Source organism: Tribolium castaneum, chromosome 7 (assembly GCF_031307605.1).
Source record: "Tribolium castaneum strain GA2 chromosome 7, icTriCast1.1, whole genome shotgun sequence".
NCBI lineage: Eukaryota > Metazoa > Arthropoda > Insecta > Coleoptera > Tenebrionidae > Tribolium > Tribolium castaneum.
Window position 1 is genome coordinate 1,114,728 of NC_087400.1, and position 19,089 is coordinate 1,133,816.

Consider the following 19,089-nt stretch of genomic DNA (forward strand, 5'->3'; position numbering starts at 1 on the left):
TGGTGTTTTTTGCGTTGGTCTAGTGGGCACGAATTAAAGCGCCATTTTCAAAACGAGACTAGCATTTATTCAAAAATTGCAACAAACGGTTGTAATTCCACACAAAATCGAAAAAATTGTTACTGTACAGTAAACCAGGCGGCACAATTTGCAAAATACCACAATCGGGCACAGATCTGTAACGCTTCTCGACGGTGGCGAACACGGGGGCGATTTTAGCCAAATCGCCCCCACACAGAATAATACAACCGTTCTGATGCACGTGGACGTGGCTAAAGCACGAAATTAGGATGTACATCACCCCGGCGAGGAAATTCGTCAGGAGGGGGACCCCAACTATTAAAAAATTTCGTTTTTTTGAATGAAATATTTTGTAAAAAAAATCTTTCTGAAAGTCGTAATACGACTCAAAAGGCGAGTCTAGACTAATAATGGTCGCAGTCGCCCCCAGTTTGTTTGCAACAAGTTGGTAAAGCGGGCCGTGTGATTTCATTTTATTGCTAAAGTTTAACTTGGGTAAATTATCACAAAAGCGCGAACTTTTCACTTGTGTGAACTTTTCCCCCAACTTCACGTCCAAAATATCAAGGGTTGGATTCACTTGAACCAAGTTTTTCGCATCGAATTTGGCGACTCCGTTCACGAAATTAATTTTTTTGACTTCGTTTGAAAAAAACTGTGATATATCCAAAGTTGGGACAAGTTTCAAATGTCGCGAAATGCTCTTCAGTTTGTACTTGTTTATGTAACGATTAGCGACGTAGACTTTAATCTGGTGTACTTTCCCCGACTCGTTTTGCGAAGCGTTGCGAAAAAATCTAATATTGTCGAGGATGTGTTCGATTTGTTTTTGCATAAAAAAGCGCGAAATGTGCAACAGTTGGGTCAAAAAATCGGGGTTAATTTTATTCAAGTCAAACATTGATTTATCGACAAAGTGGCCGGATTTGTACGGGGAAAGTAGACTGGGCCAAATTTTTTCCACCACTTGGGGGCCTTTAAAGTGCTGACAAATAACATACACTTCGGAGTTTCCGCTTTTGGAGGAGCCTGGTTTAAAGAGCGACACTTTGCCGAAACAAACGTTCAATAAATAGAGGAGGCAGATGGTCGAGTGCTCAAACATCGTGAAAATTTTTAGGACAAAGGAGCCACCTGAAAAAAATAATACGGACTGTAACTTAGGAGACGAACGAGATACAAAATCGCACCCAAAGATGTAGTACGGCAGTGTAAAAATGAGGGCGCCTCAATCGTGTGTCAAATCGTTTTAAATTAATTTAAATTCAAGCAGTTTACTAATTACTTGGAAAAAAATGCAGAAATGTTGAGCTTTGCATTCTCAACAGACTGAGAAAAACTGACGACTGAAATTTTTATGAGAAACAAGAGAAAAAAATTATTTAAGATTTAAAATTTGCGCTTCGACCCGTATTTTTCAAAACGCTGCGAATACGGTTAAAGATACAAGAAAAATGTTCAGAAGAAAGTTGTAGAGAATTAAATTTGCTTTAAAAAAGTCAGCGAGACCATATGTTTATCTTCAACGGTTTAGGCAGTAAAGACGTTCAAAGATGCTCAAGCGACTGATTTGCCGGTGGTCAAGTATTGTAAAGTGAATTTATACCCAAACCGTTGAAGATAGAAATATGGTGTCGCGGACTTTTTTGTAGCAAATTTAATTCTCTACAACTTTGTTCCTTACAATTTTTTTGTAACTTCAACCGTATTCACAGCGTTTTGATAAATAGGCGACGGTGCCCAAAAAATTATCGTTTAGAATTATCAATTTGCAAACGCAGCGAATACGGTTTAAGATACAAAAAAATGAAAGAGACTAGGTTGTAGAGAATTAAATTTGCTACAAAAAAGTCCGCGACACGATATGTCTATCTTAAACGGTTTAGGTATAAATTAATTTTCCAATACTTGACCACCGGCAAAATGAAGGAAATCCGACACTTGAGCGTCTTTGAATGACTTTGGGGCCTAAATGGTTGAAGATAGGGATATGGTCTCGCGGACTTTTTTGTAGAAAATTTAATTCTCTACAACTTTCCTCTGAACATTTTTCTTGTATCTGTAACCGTATTCGCAGCGTTTTGAAAAATATGGGGCAGAGTGCAAATTGGTAAAACTTTGAAATTTTTTTAAATATAGTTTAAGACATATTTTTTGCACTATTTTTATCTCCGATTATTGAGAATTTGATGTTCTATCTGCCTGTATTTTTTTATTCGCCTTGTGCTAACCGTTATTTAATTACAACAATTTTTATAAATTTATTGCTCTGAAAACGACGGTAATGGAACAAGTGCGCCTCTGGCGACACTAACGGAACTATCGGGAACGGGGACGTTTTATTTGTACACATTTGTTTCAAGGCCACCTACCAGGCTTGAGAAGAGCTAACGCGGTCAAAGTTTCACAATAATGCAAAAACTCAACGTGTGATTCTTGATTTCCGGGGTCAGAACTGCAGTCAATGCTCCCATCGGCGGTCACCAGCCACACCTAAAGCAACCACCTATAAGCAAAAATAGCCAATTTTCAAATTAGCATTTGTACTTTTTCGTGAATTTTCTCCACTAAATCAACATGATTGCAATACTTGGTGACATTCCCTGTGAAATCGGACCCAAAATACCAGTTTTTGTAAGTGTGACGCAGGAGACGATCATCTGGGATCATCTCCTGGGGCGAATTGCCTTCATGGTCCGGATTTAAAGTATTGGCCCCCCAGGTCCACTAAAACCCCAATTTTTGATCCCTAACCCGAAAACGTAACTCCCTCACTTGTACATCCAATCCCTGACTGGCAATGTAGTGGTTAAGGGCGCTAATAAAGGCCCCGGGGGCTTCACACAGGTGGAAACTCGTGAAACGACTGGACGTGATCGCCTCTTTTGGAATTACATTAAAACTGCACAAACACTCGTAGAATTTGCACCAGGCCTGTTGACAATTATATTATTTGGAGCACAAGGCCCCCATTTATAGTCTCACTTGTGTTACGAGCTCCGGGTGAAATTTTTGCTTGACGAAGCGGGTTATGTAGCTTGAGGGGTCTCTGTGTTTGGTGTGGCGCGACCATTCTTCCAGATTAAATTGGTTTAGCAGACTTTTAGTCCGGTTAAGTTCGGCTTTGTCGTTCTGGAAGGACGGTATTGACCATTTGGGCAAAACGAATGCTTCGGTTGGTAATTCGAACGTGGCATTGTTCGCAAAATCGATTTTTTTGTCGAAGAGGTGACGGATTTTCTTCGATTTGCTCATATTTGGGTTTTTTGAACATTTTTTGAGGTTATCTTCTAATGACAACCACTTGACAGTTGCGGTAGAGAGGGGGATATGCATTACGTGTGAAATAAATTTTCGGGATATTTGAGTTAAGTTGCAAAAACCTTGACAAAGTGCTGGAAAGCACGACTAAAATGCGCAATTATAGTGCCACATTCAACGTGTCTTAACAATACATTTTAATTAATTAAATACGTTTGTTGTACCCACCTTTAATTTGTTTTCAGTGTTGCATATGCGTTTCTATTAATAATGTAATGGCGCTGGCGGGACATTTAATGTATTTTTTTCTATTTCTAAGCTATTTGCTACATTTACAATTATTTACACGGTTCTGCCGTCGAACACCAAACCAATGTTGTAATTTCTGACCTCGGTCATAAATCTCGTATTTTGTATGAAAAGTTTTAATCTATTAGTAAAATAACTACCAAAAGAAACAAACACTTAGCTAATTAAAGTTGTAAAAATGAGTAATTATGAGAGACATTTTTCATCTTTTAAGAGACACGCTGGAGCGTTTGAAAAGAGAAAAAAAATTCGTTACCTGACGTTATACCAGCAAAATAGTTCATACCTGTGTTCAGACATCAAAGCGAGATATTCTTTGGCACATGCGTTTTCAATTTGTTGTGATGTTTGCTGGAAATGATTTTATTAGTATTTAGACAGCTTCCTTTGGGAGCGCAGTTGAAAACTAATAATTAAAACACCTGTTGATTTCTTTCTGCTGCGGACATGTAATACTCTACGGCAGGTAGAAATTGTTTTTATATTTGATGTTGTACTAAGTTAAACAAAATTTTTTGCTAATTAACTGAAGCTTTAAAACGTTGTGATGCGTCTGATTAAAAAAAATTGGATTGGCTTTTCATTAAAAATCGCAAAAATTGTCTATTGACTATTTACAGAACAATGAATCCAAAAATAAATCAAACGTAATATTAGATTTTTGATTATCGGAGGCGAACTTGAGGCGCATGTCTTAAAATTGGATGAAATACAAGCCAAATTGTTCCGATGTGACAATGCGACAGCGTATTTGGAAGGTTTCTGTTAGCGTAAAGAATGTAAATTCGTTGGTTTGAATTTCAAAGAGATTTATAAAAAAATCCGCGCACGTTTTACATTCGCGTGATTTATCTAAATTTTGTGGTTTGTTGGGCAAATTAGTTAATTTATTAAATCTGTACCGTGAAGCTTAAAACTAGAATAAACTGACCAGTTTACGTTTGGTTTTAATTAGCAATTAAACAGAAAGTGCCCGATTCAGTTCACATAATACCATCGTACTTGAAACTTTATGCAGATATTACACATCAAAGTAAAGTCTGCATTTCACCACACTGTTTGAAAACTATTTTATTTTTCTCTCATTAACCTAAAAACAAATGGACCGTACATTTTTATTTTCATACCTAGGTGCAAAGGATTTTATCGGTTAATAAGTTGTTCTTTTCTGTCTTTTTCATCAGTTTAATGAGTCTAGTAGATGTAGATACGCAGTTTGGTATTTCAGATGAAAACTACAATTTCTAACTAGAATTATAATTATTGTAACAAGTAAAATATTTTATAATTAAAAAAATATAGCTGATACTAATCTTTTCACAACACTAGTTTACTCGAAAATAAAAAAATATTTTTATTTAAAAATTGGTGGATGCGCCGGGTTATTATTTAAAAAATTCATAACTCGAAAACTAAAAGTCGTAGAGCAGTGCGGTTTGTTCCATTGAATTCAGCGGCTCATTTTCTGTATTATACCAACTTTTCACGAGATTTAAAATTTTCAATTTTTTTGCTCAAATTTCCTGAAATAATACACTTACCTTCAAAAAGGTGAATTTTTTTTTTTTTAAACTCACTCCAGTAAATTTTTATGGACTTCTACATGTCTTAACAACCCACAAAAGTTGTTTTTAGTCCACAAAAAGTCCATATGTTCGATTTTTAGAAGTTTGATTTTTCAATTTTCGTCGCAATTTTTGTCGATTTTGGGTACCCGGAACTTTTGTCAAGCAATAGCTCCGGAACTATCAGAGATAACCCCATGAAGTGTATTATCGTTGGAAAGGCCTTTAAATTATCTATTGTTTTCAAAAAAAATGTTGTTCTCCGACTAATAGTTTTCGAGCAAATTGGAGACAAATGCAAAAATTGGTAAAATTTTAAAAAATTCATAACTAAAAAACTATTGGGAATTTGGCAATTTTCTTGATGCCAATCGATTTCCCGGATCATTTTGCATAGGGCTGGATCAAAATAGTTCCACTTTTTCGAATAGTTTAGCCAGAAATGAGAAAATAAAAAAATTTTAAAAAAAGTTAACACCCCCCCTTTAAAATCGGTCAATTTTTAAAGTGTCTCTAAATCAAATAAAACCGATTCTATCTTATAGATTTTGATGTGCTCTTTCCGATCTAAAAAAGCATTTTCTCCTAACTCTTTTAGTTTGGCCGTAATCGGCGTTTGAAAATTGAAAAATTTTTTGCGAGATATCGCCTTGAGTCCTATGCCATTTTGTAGAGTTTTTTATTCCGGTTGTCCTCCATTTTTCCGTTTCTCGATAACTCTAATAGTTTCGCCGTAATTGGCGGTTGAAAATTGAAAAAAAGTGAAAATGGAAACCTTTTTTTGCGTTTTTCTCGGAAACTGTAAGACTTAGAGCAACGAACAAAAAAACATCTGATAGCGCTTAATTTTATCTATTTTTTCGACCAAACCCGGAGCCGCTCCGGGCAACGGTTCCGGCTACAGAGACGATCAAAGTTTTTCACTAAAAAAATTCATAAAAAAAAAACTAAAAGTCGTAGAGCAATGCGGTTTGTTCGGTTGAATTCTACGGCTCATTTTACATAATATATCAATTTTTCACAAGAATAAAAAATTTAAAATTTTTTGCCTAAATTTAGCGTAGCCGGACAATTTTATTGAACAAAAAAATTCATAACTTAAAAACTAAAAGTCGTAGAACAAAATGGTTTACTCCAGTGAATTCTGCTGCTCAAATTGCTTAGAATACCAGCTTTTTCACAACACTAGCTTACTCGAGAAATTTCTAAAAAATTATTTTATTTTTAAAATTGGTGGATGCGCCGGGTAATTCTTTAAAAAATTCATAACTCAAAAACTAGAAGTCGTTGAGCAAAACGGTTTGTTTCAGTGAATTCAGTGGCTCATTTTCTGTATTAAATCAGCATTTCACTAGATTTAAAACACACCAAAAACTTTCAAATTAAGGCAATTATTTCTTAACAGGTGTCCCAAAAACCAACCCACCATGAGTCTGATACCATCAGGCGACGATGTCCAAAAGCATCAAATTGAGACACTTGTCAGCCACTACTTCCAAAACGAAACGTACAATCTCACCGACTCCGAATACCAAAATATTTTAAATTACATCCGAACAATTCGAAATAAAAACAACGACACAATTTTGTTGGACGAAATCGATACTGTAAACTGCGGCGACAAGTTAAAACACTGGTCTCAGATTTACGCCAAACACGTCCATCCTTACCTCGCAATTGTTGTGTGTCTAATTGGCATTATTACGAATATTACAAACGTCGTTGTCTTGACCAGAAAGGAGATGGTTTGCACGCCAGTCAACCGCATTCTCACTTCGCTGGCAACCACCGACATCTTCCTGATGGTCGATTACATACCCTATGTGTACTACCATTACTTGGTGTTGCCCAAGACGCTGGATTTCCCCTTCATTGGGGCTGTTTATATGTTGTTCCACGTGCATTTCACTCAAACACTCCACACGACCTCAATTTGCCTCACTCTGCTCTTAGCTGTGTGGAGGTATCTGGCGTTGAGGTAAGCTAGTTGTTACGTTTAAAAATAATTGAGTCCGAATTTTGGGAAAATGCATTTTTTCATTTTATAAATATTGGCATTATTCGCATATTGTAAAATAGTCAACTGTTTCATGTGCATATATTTCAATTGTTTCTTGTGATGAATTGAAAATAATAAAAGTTACTCTTGATATTTAAAATTAGTAAACAATGCAATCGTTGGCAAAGCGCGACTCATTATTATGCATAAATCAGTTTTATTGTAGCTCCAATTTTTGTCTAATTTTTTTCCAATTTTTTTTCATTTCAAATTTTTTATGGTATTTATTAGAAAAACAGTTAAAACGTTCGATATCGCTAGAAAAATAAAAATGTCGCCATTTCTCAAAAATATAACATGAGATCGAAAATCCAGTCAATTAAAGCAAGCTGTGAAAGTGAGTGTAACTTCAGCCACATCATATGCTGTGTCAAACCATCATTTAAATACACGGCTAAATTGTGTCTAAAGTTCCGCAGGCACTGTTTTATTTTTTTAAGTGGGAATCATAGTTGGCCATGACATTTTCGAAAAGCTTATTTTTTCTGATTTGATATGTCTATTTGTGTAATACATTAATTTTAAATATTTAAAAAAAAACAAACATTTTGCTTTTTCTTTATAGTAGGCCATGAAAAAATTTTGGATTTTTAATTAAAACTATGAAAATTGTATTACCCAACAAGTATTTATAATTTAATGATTTTTTAAAGCCTAATTAATTCAAAAACAGCATAATAAATTTTTATTAGATCAAATTTTTGCAATTAATAAAAATTATTTGTTTTTATATTTAAAATGGCAAGCTTACGTTGTCATTCTATTTTCCAATTTTAAACACGAAATGTCGGAAGAAGAAAAATCTTATTAATTGTATGATTGCGTATCAATAAAATTTTATTTTACAAAAAAATGTCAATCCAAACACCAAAATCAAATTCCATCTGCGGTAAAAAAATACACAACATTATCAACGTCACCTCCATTGCACTAAATCATAAAAAAGTGGCATCAAGTGGTAGTGACACATCGTTTGCAATTTTCTGAACATTTTTTATATAATTAAAATCTGCGACGCTCGTATATTTGTTCAATTGAAAATAACTTTAACTTATTTTTATAATTTCACATTTTTTACTTTAATAACCGTTCACAAAATTTCTAGATTATTCACACCTTTTATGTGAAATAATTTTTCCATGGCCAACTACTTTAAAATATTTTAAATATATTTTTATCAAAAATATATAAAAATATCAAACTATATTTATATTGTTTTGAGTTCAGAAAAAAATAAGCTTTTCGAAAATGTCATAGCCAACTATGATTCCTATTTAAAAAAATACAACTGTATGTTATTACAGCTAAACGAATGATTAAAAAAATCGTGATCGCGGAAAATTGTTATTTTCGTAGAAAACATAAATGTTTGACAAACTTTGGTTGTAGTTAATTTTCAGCGACGATTATTTTCCAGATACCCGAACAAGAAGCGCATTCTGTGCTCGGAGTTCCGGTGCACTCTCGGCATTAGCCTAAGTTTTATCCTTCCTGTAATTTTGAGCATTCCCACCTATGTCACGTTCACCATCCGAAGACGTGAAATTTTGGAAGACAATGTCACTTACATACTGTACCACACAGACTTACGAGAGTCTTTCAAATACGACAGACTCTACTTGCAAGGCCTTTTCTGGGTGTATGGCGTTTTCCTGAAACTCTTACCTTGCGTTTTCCTCACTGTTATCACCTTCTGGCTCATTAAAACCCTGCTAAAGGCAAAGAAACAGCGACAAGTCGTGCGAACGTACGATCAAGCGAACGAGATAGAAATCGACTGCCGATTGTCGAAAAGCGAGCGATGTGCCAATCGGACCACAAAAATGCTGGTTATTGTCTTATTCCTGTTCTTGATTACCGAGATTCCCCAAGGGATTTTTGCGCTGCTTATAGGGATTAAAGGGAAACAGTTGTTTCTCAAATGCTATCAAATTTACGGCGAGTTGATGGATATTTTTGCACTCGTCAGTGGCGCTGTCAGTTTTATTTTGTACTGTAGGATGAATACGATGTTTAGGATTACGTTTGGGCAACTGTGTAACTTGAAGTTTGCCAGACGGGACTAATTGTTAACTGTTGTGCCTCAGTGTTTTCGTGTACAACCCGACTGTTTTCCAATAAAAGTGCACAATGTGAACGAGTATTTTTATTAATCTTGAGTTGTTCCCAAAAAAGAAAATAGGCGACCTAACGGAGATCTAAAAGTTAGGATACGAAACGTCGTGCAAATAAAACGTTCCCGTTCTCGATAGTTCAGTTAATGGCGCCAGAGAGCGAAAATTTTATTCAACAAAAAAATTCATAACTCGAAAACTAAAAGTCGTAGAGCAATGCGGTTTGTTCCATTGAATTCAGCGGCTCATTTTCTGTATTATACCAACTTTTCACGAGATTTAAAATTTTCAATTTTTTTGCTAAAATTTCCTGAGTAATACTTACTTACCTTCAAAGAGGTAAAAAAAAATTTTTTTTTAAACTCACTCCAGTAAATTTTTATGGACTTCTACATGTCTTAACAACCCACAAAAGTTGTTTTTAGTCCACAAAAAGTCCATATGTTCGATTTTTAGAAGTTTGATTTTTCAATTTTCGTCGCAATTTTTGTCGATTTTGGGTACCCGGAACTTTTGTCAAGCAATAGCTCCGGAACTATCAGAGATAACCCCATGAAGTGTATTATCGTTGGAAAGGCCTTTAAATTATCTATTGTTTTCAAAAAAAATGTTGTTCTCCGACTAATAGTTTTCGAGCAAATTGGAGACAAATGCAAAAATTGGTAAAATTTTAAAAAATTCATAACTAAAAAACTATTGGGAATTTGGCAATTTTCTTGATGCCAATCGATTTCCCGGATCATTTTGCATAGGGCTGGATCAAAATAGTTCCACTTTTTCGAATAGTTTAGCCAGAAATGAGAAAATAAAAAAATTTTAAAAAAAGTTAACACCCCCCCTTTAAAATCGGTCAATTTTTAAAGTGTCTCTAAATCAAATAAAACCGATTCTATCTTATAGATTTTGATGTGCTCTTTCCGATCTAAAAAAGCATTTTCTCCTAACTCTTTTAGTTTGGCCGTAATCGGCGTTTGAAAATTGAAAAATTTTTTGCGAGATATCGCCTTAAGTCCTATGCCATTTTTTAGAGTTTTTTATTCCGGTTGTCCTCCATTTTTCCGTTTCTCGATAACTCTAATAGTTTCGCCGTAATTGGCGGTTGAAAATTGAAAAAAAGTGAAAATGGAAACCTTTTTTTGCGTTTTTCTCGGAAACTGTAAGACTTAGAGCAACGAACAAAAAAAAATCTGATAGCGCTTAATTTTATCTATTTTTTCGACCAAACCCGGAGCCGCTCCGAGCAACGTATCCGGCTACAGAGGCGATCAAAGTTTTTCACTAAAAAAAATCATAAAAAAAAAACTAAAAGTCGTAGAGCAATGCGGTTTGTTCGATTGAATTCTACGGCTCATTTTACATAATATATCAATTTTTTACAAGAATAAAAAATTTAAATTTTTTTGCCTAAATTTAGGGTAGCCATTTGTCATAGTGAAAAATTTTATTCATTAAAAAAATTCATAACTCGAAAACTGAAAGTCGTAGAGCAATGCGGTTTGTTCCATTGAATTCAGCGGCTCATTTTCTGTATTATACCAACTTTTCACGAGATTTAAAATTTTCAATTTTTTTGCTAAAATTTCTTGAGTAAAACTTACTTACCTACAAAGAGGTGAAAAAAAAATTTTTTTTAACTCACTCCAGTAAATTTTTATGGACTTCTACATGTCCTAACAACCCACAAAAGTTGTTAAAAGTCCACAAAAAGTCCATATGTTTGATTTTTTGATGTTTGAATTTTTCAATTTTCGACGCAATTTTTGTCGATTTTCGATACCCGAATCATTTGTTGAGCAATAGCTCCGGAACTATTAGAGATAACCCTATGATGTGTTTTATCCTTGGAAAGCTCTTTTAATGATCTATCATTTGCAAAAAAGATTATTGTTGTCCGACTTATAGTTTTCGAGAAAATGCAAATAAAACAAAAATTAGATCATATACTCAAAAATTCATAACTAAAAGACTATTGGGAATTTGGCGTTTTTCTTGATTCCAATCGATTCCCCGGATCATTTTGCATAGGTATGAATCAAAATAGTTCCACTTTTTTAAATAGTTTAGCCGTAAATGAGAAAATAAAAAAAATTAAAAAAAAATTAACACCCCCCCCCTTAGAAATCGGTCAATTTTTAAAGTGTCTTAAAATCAAATAAAACCGATTCTATCTTATAAGTTTTGATGTGCTCTTTCCGATCTAAAAAAGCATTTTCTCCTAGCTCTTTTAGTTTGGCCGTAATCGGCGTTTGAAAATTGAAAATTTTTTTGCGAGATATCGCCTTGAGTCTCATGCCATTTTGTAGAGTTTTTTATTTCGGTTGTCCTCCATTTTTCTGTTTCTCGATACCTCTAATAGTTTCGCCGTAATTGGCGTTTGAATATTGAAAAAAAGTGAAAATCGAAACCTTTTTTTGCGTTTTTCTCAGAAACTGTAAGACTTAGAGCAACGAACAAAAAAACATCTGATAGCGCTTAATTTTAGCTATTTTTTCGACCAAACCCGGAGCCGCTCCGGGCAACGGTTCCGGCTACAGAGGCGATCAAAGTTTTTCACTAAAAAAATTCATTAAAAAAAAACTAAAAGTCGTAGAGCAATGCGGTTTGTTCGGTTGAATTCTACGGCTCATTTTACATAATATATCAATTTTTCACAAGAATTAAAAATTTTAAAATTTTTGCCTAAATTTAGGGTAGCCATTTGTCATAGTGAAAAATTTTATTCATTAAAAAAATTCATAACTCGAAAACTAAAAGTTGTAGAGCAATGCGGTTTGTTCCATTGAATTCAGCCGCTCATTTTCTGTATTATACCAACTTTTCACGAGATTTAAAATTTTCAATTTTTTTGCTAAAATTTCCTGAGTAATACCTTCAAAGAGGTGAAAAAAATTTTTTTTTTAAACTCACCCCAGTAAATTTTTATGGACTTCTACATGTCTTAACAACCCACAAAAGTTGTTAAAAGTCCACAAAAAGTCCATATGTTTGATTTTTTGATGTTTGAATTTTTCAATTTTCGACGCAATTTTTGTCGATTTTCGATACCCGAATCATTTGTTGAGCAATAACTCCGGAACTATCAGAGATAACCCCATGAAGTGTATTATCGTTTTAAAGCTCTTTAGATTATCTATCTTTTTCAAAAAAGATCATTGTTCTCCGACTAATAGTTTTCGAGAAAATTGCAAATAAATGCAAAAATTGGTAAAATTTAAAAAAATTCATAACTAAAAAACTATTGGGAATTTGGCAATTTTCTCGATGCCAATCGATTCCCCGGATCATTTGGCATAGGTTTGGATGACAATAGTTCTACTTTTTCAAATAGTTTAGCCGTAATTGAGCAAATAAAAAAATTAAAAAAAGTTAACACTGGCGTTTTTCTCAAAATATCGGATATCTAAAGGTGAGGTCCTTGATAGTTCCGTTAATAGCGCCAGAAAACGCACTTGTTCCGTTACTGTCAAAGTTTTTCAAAAAAATGCAAGAAAAATGTTATGAAGAAAACTCAATAGTTCACTAATTACTTGGAAAAAATGCAAAAAAGTTGAGCTTTGTATTCTTAACTTTCAAATTCACGTCATAAATTAAATAGTTTGTGGAAAATAAATTAATCGTAGCCTCCTCCAAAGCAGCAAACTTCAGGAAAATCAGTTCGTTTATTCTGCGTTCTTCTAATCTATTTTTGTAGTTATTAGACGGAAGCTTATTACTTACATTCAAAGATTTTATTTTCTCATTAGTCCTGCCTGCGTTCCAGTTGCGCTTGTATTAATGTCTTCAGGTAATAAAACATTCTTCTTTAATAAATGTAATTTTGTTGTGTTAATTAAGGCACTGCCAGCAGGTTTGAAGAGATTATTTCGAAAACACTGGATAATTGATTGTAATCCTTACATTTACTAATTTGATTTTTGAAGCACACAAAGATCGAAACAAGACGAGAAAACAACCGAAAAAGTCGCTATGTAACTAACATTAAGGATGGAATACCTACAAAATTTTTCTCGTTCTCTGCTAGAACCTGACTTGAGATTGTAGCAGAAATGATTGGCTAGCGAATGTTTTGCGTATAATCTGACTGATTGTATGTAGTAAACATCAGCCATTAGTGGAAATGATTGGCTTTAAACAGAATATTGAAATCTGAACTAAACACAATACTGCTCTCTAGTTCGAGCAAATAACTAATTAAATCCGATTTACTCGTATATTTATATCAGTCTGGAATCGAGCACTGTATCAGATATTCAACGTAGTGTTGGCTTGCTCAAAGAACTCAATACGCCCACCCACGGTCTGTTATTTTAGTTGTAATCTACTTAAAAGTTTTTATCCGAAGATTTTTTGATGGAGTAAAATTGGTGGATGCGCCGGGCAAATTTTTTTAAAACCCCTATGTTGCAATGTTTGTCTGAATTTATTTATTATTGAATGTTTTATTTTACTATAAATAATAAAATACCCGAGCTTCTGGCAAAAATAATAATGTCAATGAAGGAGTTACTCGCACTTTCAATAAATGAAATCTTGTCGCAATTTACTCAGCTATTCAATATTTTGCATTTTCTCTTGGAATTTTCTAGTAAACGCCAGACAACTTCAGATCGTTTCATTCATTTAATTTAATTATCTTTATATTTGTTGAGTCTTATTTATACTAATTGAAAAGAAAGTAAGGATTTTAATAAAATGTTCTACAATTACTTTCTGTCAATGATTTACTCGCAAATGCAATTGTGAAGACTACTTATTTCTAATTATAATTGCTTATACAACAAATTTACAAAAACAACAAATATTTGGATAAATTGGCAATAAAAACCCTGTTATTTTATTTTGTGTAACAATATTGAAATGCTTATGAATCATAACAAAAACAAAAACCAAATTTTATCATGGAATAAATAAATAATTCATCCAAATCCAATATGATTTAAAAACGTAATTCTATGGATAAGCTCACAAGTATTTAATTAATAAAAAATTATTTTTGTCTGTTATTTTCAATTCCTTGGTAAAATTTCTGTGGAGTTATTGGTACGTAAGACAAGTTATCGTGAATCCTTGATAAAGTTTCGTAATTAATTTTATCTCGAAATTAACTTTTTGGGTTATTATTAATAATTTATTCTCATTATTTTGTTAAATAATGCTTTTGGAAGTTTTGCTTGTGCTCTAAATTTTTAATTATCTTCACTGTACAGCTTAGAAATCTATAAGTATTAGCTGTACCACAACACCTTAAATTAATTCCTTTGAATATTTTTCTTGTGAAAAATATGAAAATATTAAATTGTTTGTTTACCACATTTGTAAAGTAAACTTCTGACAGTTTTTATTCATTTTCAAAAATGTTTATTTAATTTTTATTGTTTGTTATTTTGTTCTCCTTTTGTTTAATTTTTTTTGTCAACTTTTTTTCTGGTAACTTTTTTCGTAGGTTTCTTGTATGATTTTCTTGAAAATTTTTTTTGTCCTTTTTGGGAAGTTTTTTCTTAAAGAATAAATTTTTATATCACTATTTTTTCAAACAACTATTTTTTTCTTACGTATCTTCGTGCTATTTCTTCAATTTTTGCTTTCCAACAGATAATATTTTCCAAAAAATATTAAACATTATATGTGGGAAATTCATAAATACAACCACAAACACCTAAAAGCCAAAGTCACTTTTTTACAACTGTTGAAATGGTTTTCCATTCGTTGGCAATTTCCAGTTTATAAAAGCTTTTTATCAATTCATTATTTTTTGGTGTAAAATTTCAAATAAAATTTTTTAGTGTTTTAAAATAAAACCGCTAAATAAAAACTGCAATTTTGACAAAATAGGCATTAAAAACCAAATGATTTTTTGATGGGAATAAATAATAGAGTCTTAAATCTTCAATAAAAAAATTCTCTATAAAAGGACAGCTTGCCTTCACTTCACCCAATATTTGGGAACAATGAGAGTCGCCCTAACTCTTTTAGTTCTGTGTGTGTGTGCCTTTGCTAGTCCATTATTGGTAAGATTTTAATTTTTTACGTTTTTTTTATACAGTTGATATTTCTAGGATGAAAATGTTGAACAAAAAAGTAAGGTAAAAGGTCTCCTTAGGGTGAGTTGTATGAGTTATTTTGCATTAAATTCAATTCTTTTGCTCCAACAGAACCGAAGAGATGCAGAAAAACCACCAAAAACTGACAAAAAAATGGTGAGTTCAAAATTATTCAACCAAAAAAAAATTTATTTTTTATTCCTTTAATTATTGTAGCTGGCTGTGGACAAAAAATCTGATAAAACTGGTGGAAAAAATGCTGCTAAATCTACGGTAAACACCAAAAATAAAATAAAGATCAAATGGTTATTTATTTTTAGGGAAGCAAAATTGATCCAAAGACTGGTGCTGTAGGTAAACGTGAGTATTATTAAAGTTTATGAGCAAAATAATTCAAGTGTATTTTTTCAGGGAAGTTAAACGTTAAGTAAGTGACAATTAAAGGAAAAAAAAATATAATTTTTTTGACGAAAAAATTATAGGAACAAACAGGACATGAATATCCTTGTTAACGTAATCGTCCCGTAAGTGAAGAGTTTGATTTTTTCTGTTGTAATTTGTTTCATTGTAGAGCTCGTCAGACGGTAGCTATAAATGGGTAAGAGATGGACGAACTAATACCTAAAATTTTATGCGATTTTATGTAATAACAACTTTTAAAATGTATTACAATTACAGGCAAGGTCCAGCGAAAATGAACGCTACACAAGAGTAAGATTTCTCGATGAGAGTTTTCGAAATTAAAACTATGTTGTAATATTTAATTTCAGCATCAAAGCCATAGCTGACGTAACAACCAACGGGTAAAAATTTAATTTTTAGGATTAAGTACGAGTAGTGTATTGTTTTTTTGTGATACATTTCAAAAGCGTATTTAATCTAAATAATAAAATATTTAAAGATTTATTTATTATTATTCTGTTTCAGAGATGGATCGAATCAGAATCGACCAGGGTAAGGATAGATGTAAAAAAACTAAACCCTTTTTTATAATTTATTTTAGAGGAAGGCCATGTCCGGATAAACCGTGGTAAAAATATAAATAATTTAAGCAAACTTTCTTATAATTTATTTCAGTGGAGGATCAAAACCGAATCAACCCTGGAATCCAAATCAGCCAACTAACCCCAGTCATCCAGGGTAAGGTTATAAATAAATATAAATATAAATAATATAAATATAAATATAAATATAAATATAAATATAAATATAAATATAAATATAAATATAAATATAAATATAAATATAAATATAAATATAAATATAAATCTAAATATAAATATAAATATAAATATAAATATAAATATAAATATAAATATAAATATAAATATGAATATAAAATTTATAATTTCTTATAATTTATTTTAGTGGAGGATCACATCCAAGTCACCCAGGGTAAGAAAATAAATAATTTTAGCATTTTTTATATAATATATCAGAGGGGGTTCAAATCCGGATCACCCAAGTGATTCCAATCATCCAGGGTAAAAATATAAATATAGTTCAAACATCTTTTTACAATTTATTTTAGAGGAGGATCAAATCCGAATCAACCCTGGAATCCGACTCACCCAAGTGATCCGAATCATCCAGGGTAAGGAAATAAATAATTTGTACTTTTCTTATAATTGATTTTAGAGGTGGATCGCATCCGAATCAGCCCTGGAATCCGAATCAACCAAGTGATCCGAATCACCCAAGTGATCCGAATCATCCGGGGTAAGAAAATATATAATTTAAACTTTTCTTATAATTGATTTTAGAGGTGGATCGAATCCGAATCAGCCCTGGAATCCGAATCAACCAAGTGATCCAAATCACCCAAGTGATCCGAATCATCCGGGGTAAGAAAATACATAATTTGTACTTTTCTTATAATTGATTTTAGAGGTGGATCGAATCCGAATCAGCCCTGGAATCCGAAGCAACCAAGTGATCCGAATCACCCAAGTGATCCGAATCATCCGGGGTAAGAAAATATATAATTTAAACTTTTCTTATAATTGATTTCAGGGGTGGATCGAATCCGAATCAGCCCTGGAATCCGAATCAACCAAGTGATCCAAATCATCCAGGGTAAGGAAATAAATAATTTGAACTTTTCTGATAACTGATTTCAGAGGTGGATCAAATCCGAATCAACCCTGGAATCCAAATCAGCCAACTAATCCCGCTAAACCAGGGTAAAAATATAAATAATTTAAACCTTTCTTATAATTTATTTCAGAGGATCAAATCCGAATCAACCGTGGAATCCGAATCAGCCAACTAATCCCGCTAAACCAGGGTAAAAAATATAAATAATTTAAACGTTTCTTATATTTTTTTTTAGAGGATCAAATCCGAATCAACCCTGGAATCCAAATCAGCCAACTAATCCCACTAAACCAGGGTAAAAAATATAAATAATTTAAACCTTTCTTATAATTTATTTCAGAGGATCAAATCCGAATCAACCGTGGAATCCGAATCAGCCAACTAATCCCACTAAACCAGGGTAAAAAATATAAATAATTTAAATGTTTCTTATATTTTTTTTAGAGGATCAAATCCGAATCAACCGTGGAATCCGAATCAGCCAACTAATCCCACTAAACCAGGGTAAAAAATATAAATAATTTAAATGTTTCTTATATTTTTTTTAGAGGATCAAATCCGAATCAACCGTGGAATCCGAATCAGCCAACTAATCCCACTAAACCAGGGTAAAAAATATAAATAATTTAAATGTTTCTTATAATTTTTTTTAGAGGATCAAATCCGAATCAACCGTGGAATCCGAATCAGCCAACTAATCCCACTAAACCAGGGTAAAAAATATAAATAATTTAAATGTTTCTTATAATTTTTTTCAGAGGATCAAATCCGAATCAACCCTGGAATCCGAATCAGCCAGGGTAAAAATATAAATAATGTAAATCGTTTTTATAATTTTTTTCAGAGGATCAAATCCAAATCAACCGTGGAATCCGAATCAACCAGGGTAAGAATAAAAAACTTTAATATTTTTATAAGTGATTTTTTTATTTCAGAAATTGTAAGACACTCATAAATGGAAAAATGTATGAATTTGGCAAATAATTTCAAATTTTATTAAACGCTTTCGATTTTAGAGTCTGCACACCAGTCGGTGGAAGTGGAGATGATGACGAACCAAGAGATAAGTATAAATTTAACGGAAATTTTTAAACAACTTACTTATTATTTATTTCAGGAACTGTCGAACTCTTATAAATGGAAAAAGGTAAAACGCTGATAAATCAAAACCAGTTTTTACACGAATTGATTTCAGAATCTGTGACCATGGGCCTTCCAATAAAAGTAAAACACATTTTTGGGTGTTGTAACATACATATGCCTTTTTTTCAGAGAAAAAGAAGTGCAGGAGGAAACCACGAAAACATTTGTCTTATTAAAACGTGTTAAGAGCGCCAGCATTCAAATAAAATGTGTAAAAAATAAATAAATTTTTACCCGAATTTTACGCAATTTCATTACTTTCCCACCTGTTGTCCCAGAAATATAACAAAAAATACAAAACTATGAAAAAACGAAAAATTGAGCAATTTTCGAATTATACAAACACTGATTATGTGATTTTTTCCAAAATGTTATTTTTTCGTTATTTGCACTAAAACCGTTTTAATGTTATAAAATTTGAGACATTGTTTAATTAAAAAAAAAACGCACGTGGCCTGAGAATAAAATTTTATTGGCTG

At 32.6% G+C, this 19,089-nt stretch overlaps 3 protein-coding genes across 42 annotated transcripts; 2 read left to right on the forward strand and 1 right to left on the reverse strand.

The window, feature by feature from the left end:
* Positions 1 to 44: 44 nt before the first annotated feature.
* Positions 45 to 3,672, reverse strand: aft (adrift). 2 transcript variants are annotated; one of them, XM_015984179.2, is made up of 5 exons: positions 3,007 to 3,672; positions 2,803 to 2,955; positions 2,569 to 2,748; positions 2,394 to 2,514; positions 45 to 1,155 (listed from the first exon to the last, which is right to left on the reverse strand). In XM_015984179.2, exons 1-5 carry the CDS (start codon positions 3,355 to 3,357, stop codon positions 59 to 61), a joined length of 1,902 nt encoding a protein of 633 aa, XP_015839665.1. In that variant the 5' UTR covers positions 3,358 to 3,672; the 3' UTR covers positions 45 to 58. The 2 variants fall into 2 exon arrangements, with proteins under 2 accessions (XP_015839665.1, XP_008198943.1); XM_008200721.3 differs by having other exon boundaries at positions 2,797 to 2,955; positions 3,007 to 3,489.
* A 75-nt stretch (positions 3,673 to 3,747) lies between these two features.
* Positions 3,748 to 9,413, forward strand: LOC658994 (probable G-protein coupled receptor B0563.6). 2 transcript variants are annotated; one of them, XM_015984140.2, is made up of 3 exons: positions 3,748 to 4,057; positions 6,562 to 7,134; positions 8,633 to 9,413. In XM_015984140.2, the coding sequence occupies exons 2-3, from the start codon at positions 6,584 to 6,586 to the stop codon at positions 9,279 to 9,281; spliced, it is 1,200 nt and encodes a 399-aa protein (XP_015839626.1). In that variant the 5' UTR covers positions 3,748 to 4,057; positions 6,562 to 6,583; the 3' UTR covers positions 9,282 to 9,413. The 2 variants fall into 2 exon arrangements, with proteins under 2 accessions (XP_015839626.1, NP_001280662.1); NM_001293733.1 differs by lacking the exon at positions 3,748 to 4,057 and having other exon boundaries at positions 6,584 to 7,134; positions 8,633 to 9,281.
* Positions 9,414 to 15,223: 5,810 nt separating this feature from the next.
* LOC659072 (sporozoite surface protein 2) lies at positions 15,224 to 18,849 on the forward strand. 38 transcript variants are annotated; one of them, XM_008200723.3, is made up of 34 exons: positions 15,224 to 15,337; positions 15,386 to 15,430; positions 15,482 to 15,526; positions 15,587 to 15,643; positions 15,691 to 15,730; positions 15,782 to 15,797; positions 15,853 to 15,894; positions 15,942 to 15,968; positions 16,049 to 16,081; positions 16,141 to 16,173; positions 16,298 to 16,324; positions 16,374 to 16,400; positions 16,448 to 16,510; positions 16,739 to 16,765; positions 16,810 to 16,854; positions 16,902 to 16,964; positions 17,009 to 17,089; positions 17,134 to 17,214; positions 17,259 to 17,339; positions 17,384 to 17,446; positions 17,491 to 17,553; positions 17,598 to 17,657; positions 17,703 to 17,762; positions 17,808 to 17,867; positions 17,912 to 17,971; positions 18,016 to 18,075; positions 18,121 to 18,180; positions 18,226 to 18,267; positions 18,312 to 18,353; positions 18,403 to 18,432; positions 18,484 to 18,534; positions 18,585 to 18,614; positions 18,663 to 18,691; positions 18,740 to 18,849. In XM_008200723.3, exons 1-34 carry the CDS (start codon positions 15,278 to 15,280, stop codon positions 18,784 to 18,786), a joined length of 1,650 nt encoding a protein of 549 aa, XP_008198945.2. In that variant the 5' UTR covers positions 15,224 to 15,277; the 3' UTR covers positions 18,787 to 18,849. The 38 variants fall into 38 exon arrangements, with proteins under 38 accessions (XP_008198945.2, XP_064213957.1, XP_064213958.1 ...); XM_064357887.1 differs by having other exon boundaries at positions 16,374 to 16,397; XM_064357888.1 differs by having other exon boundaries at positions 15,691 to 15,724.
* The last annotated feature ends 240 nt before the right edge of the window (positions 18,850 to 19,089 follow it).

Excerpts from the sequence above, each read along its gene's own strand:
- aft (XM_008200721.3), bottom strand. The coding sequence starts at position 3,357 with ATGCATATCCCCCTCTCTACCGCAACTGTCAAGTGGTTGTCATTAGAA. Across the intron at positions 2,956-3,006 it reads ACCCGGAGCTCGTAACACAA|GCCTGGTGCAAATTCTACGA; the intron begins GTGAGACTATAA and ends AATTGTCAACAG. Across the intron at positions 2,515-2,568 it reads TGGAGAAAATTCACGAAAAA|GTGTGGCTGGTGACCGCCGA; the intron begins GTACAAATGCTA and ends TGGTTGCTTTAG.
- LOC658994 (XM_015984140.2), top strand. The coding sequence starts at position 6,584 with ATGAGTCTGATACCATCAGGCGACGATGTCCAAAAGCATCAAATTGAG. Across the intron at positions 7,135-8,632 it reads TGGAGGTATCTGGCGTTGAG|ATACCCGAACAAGAAGCGCA; the intron begins GTAAGCTAGTTG and ends ATTATTTTCCAG.
- LOC659072 (XM_008200723.3), top strand. The coding sequence starts at position 15,278 with ATGAGAGTCGCCCTAACTCTTTTAGTTCTGTGTGTGTGTGCCTTTGCT. Across the intron at positions 17,215-17,258 it reads AGTGATCCGAATCATCCGGG|AGGTGGATCGAATCCGAATC; the intron begins GTAAGAAAATAC and ends AATTGATTTTAG. Across the intron at positions 17,972-18,015 it reads ACTAATCCCACTAAACCAGG|AGGATCAAATCCGAATCAAC; the intron begins GTAAAAAATATA and ends TATTTTTTTTAG.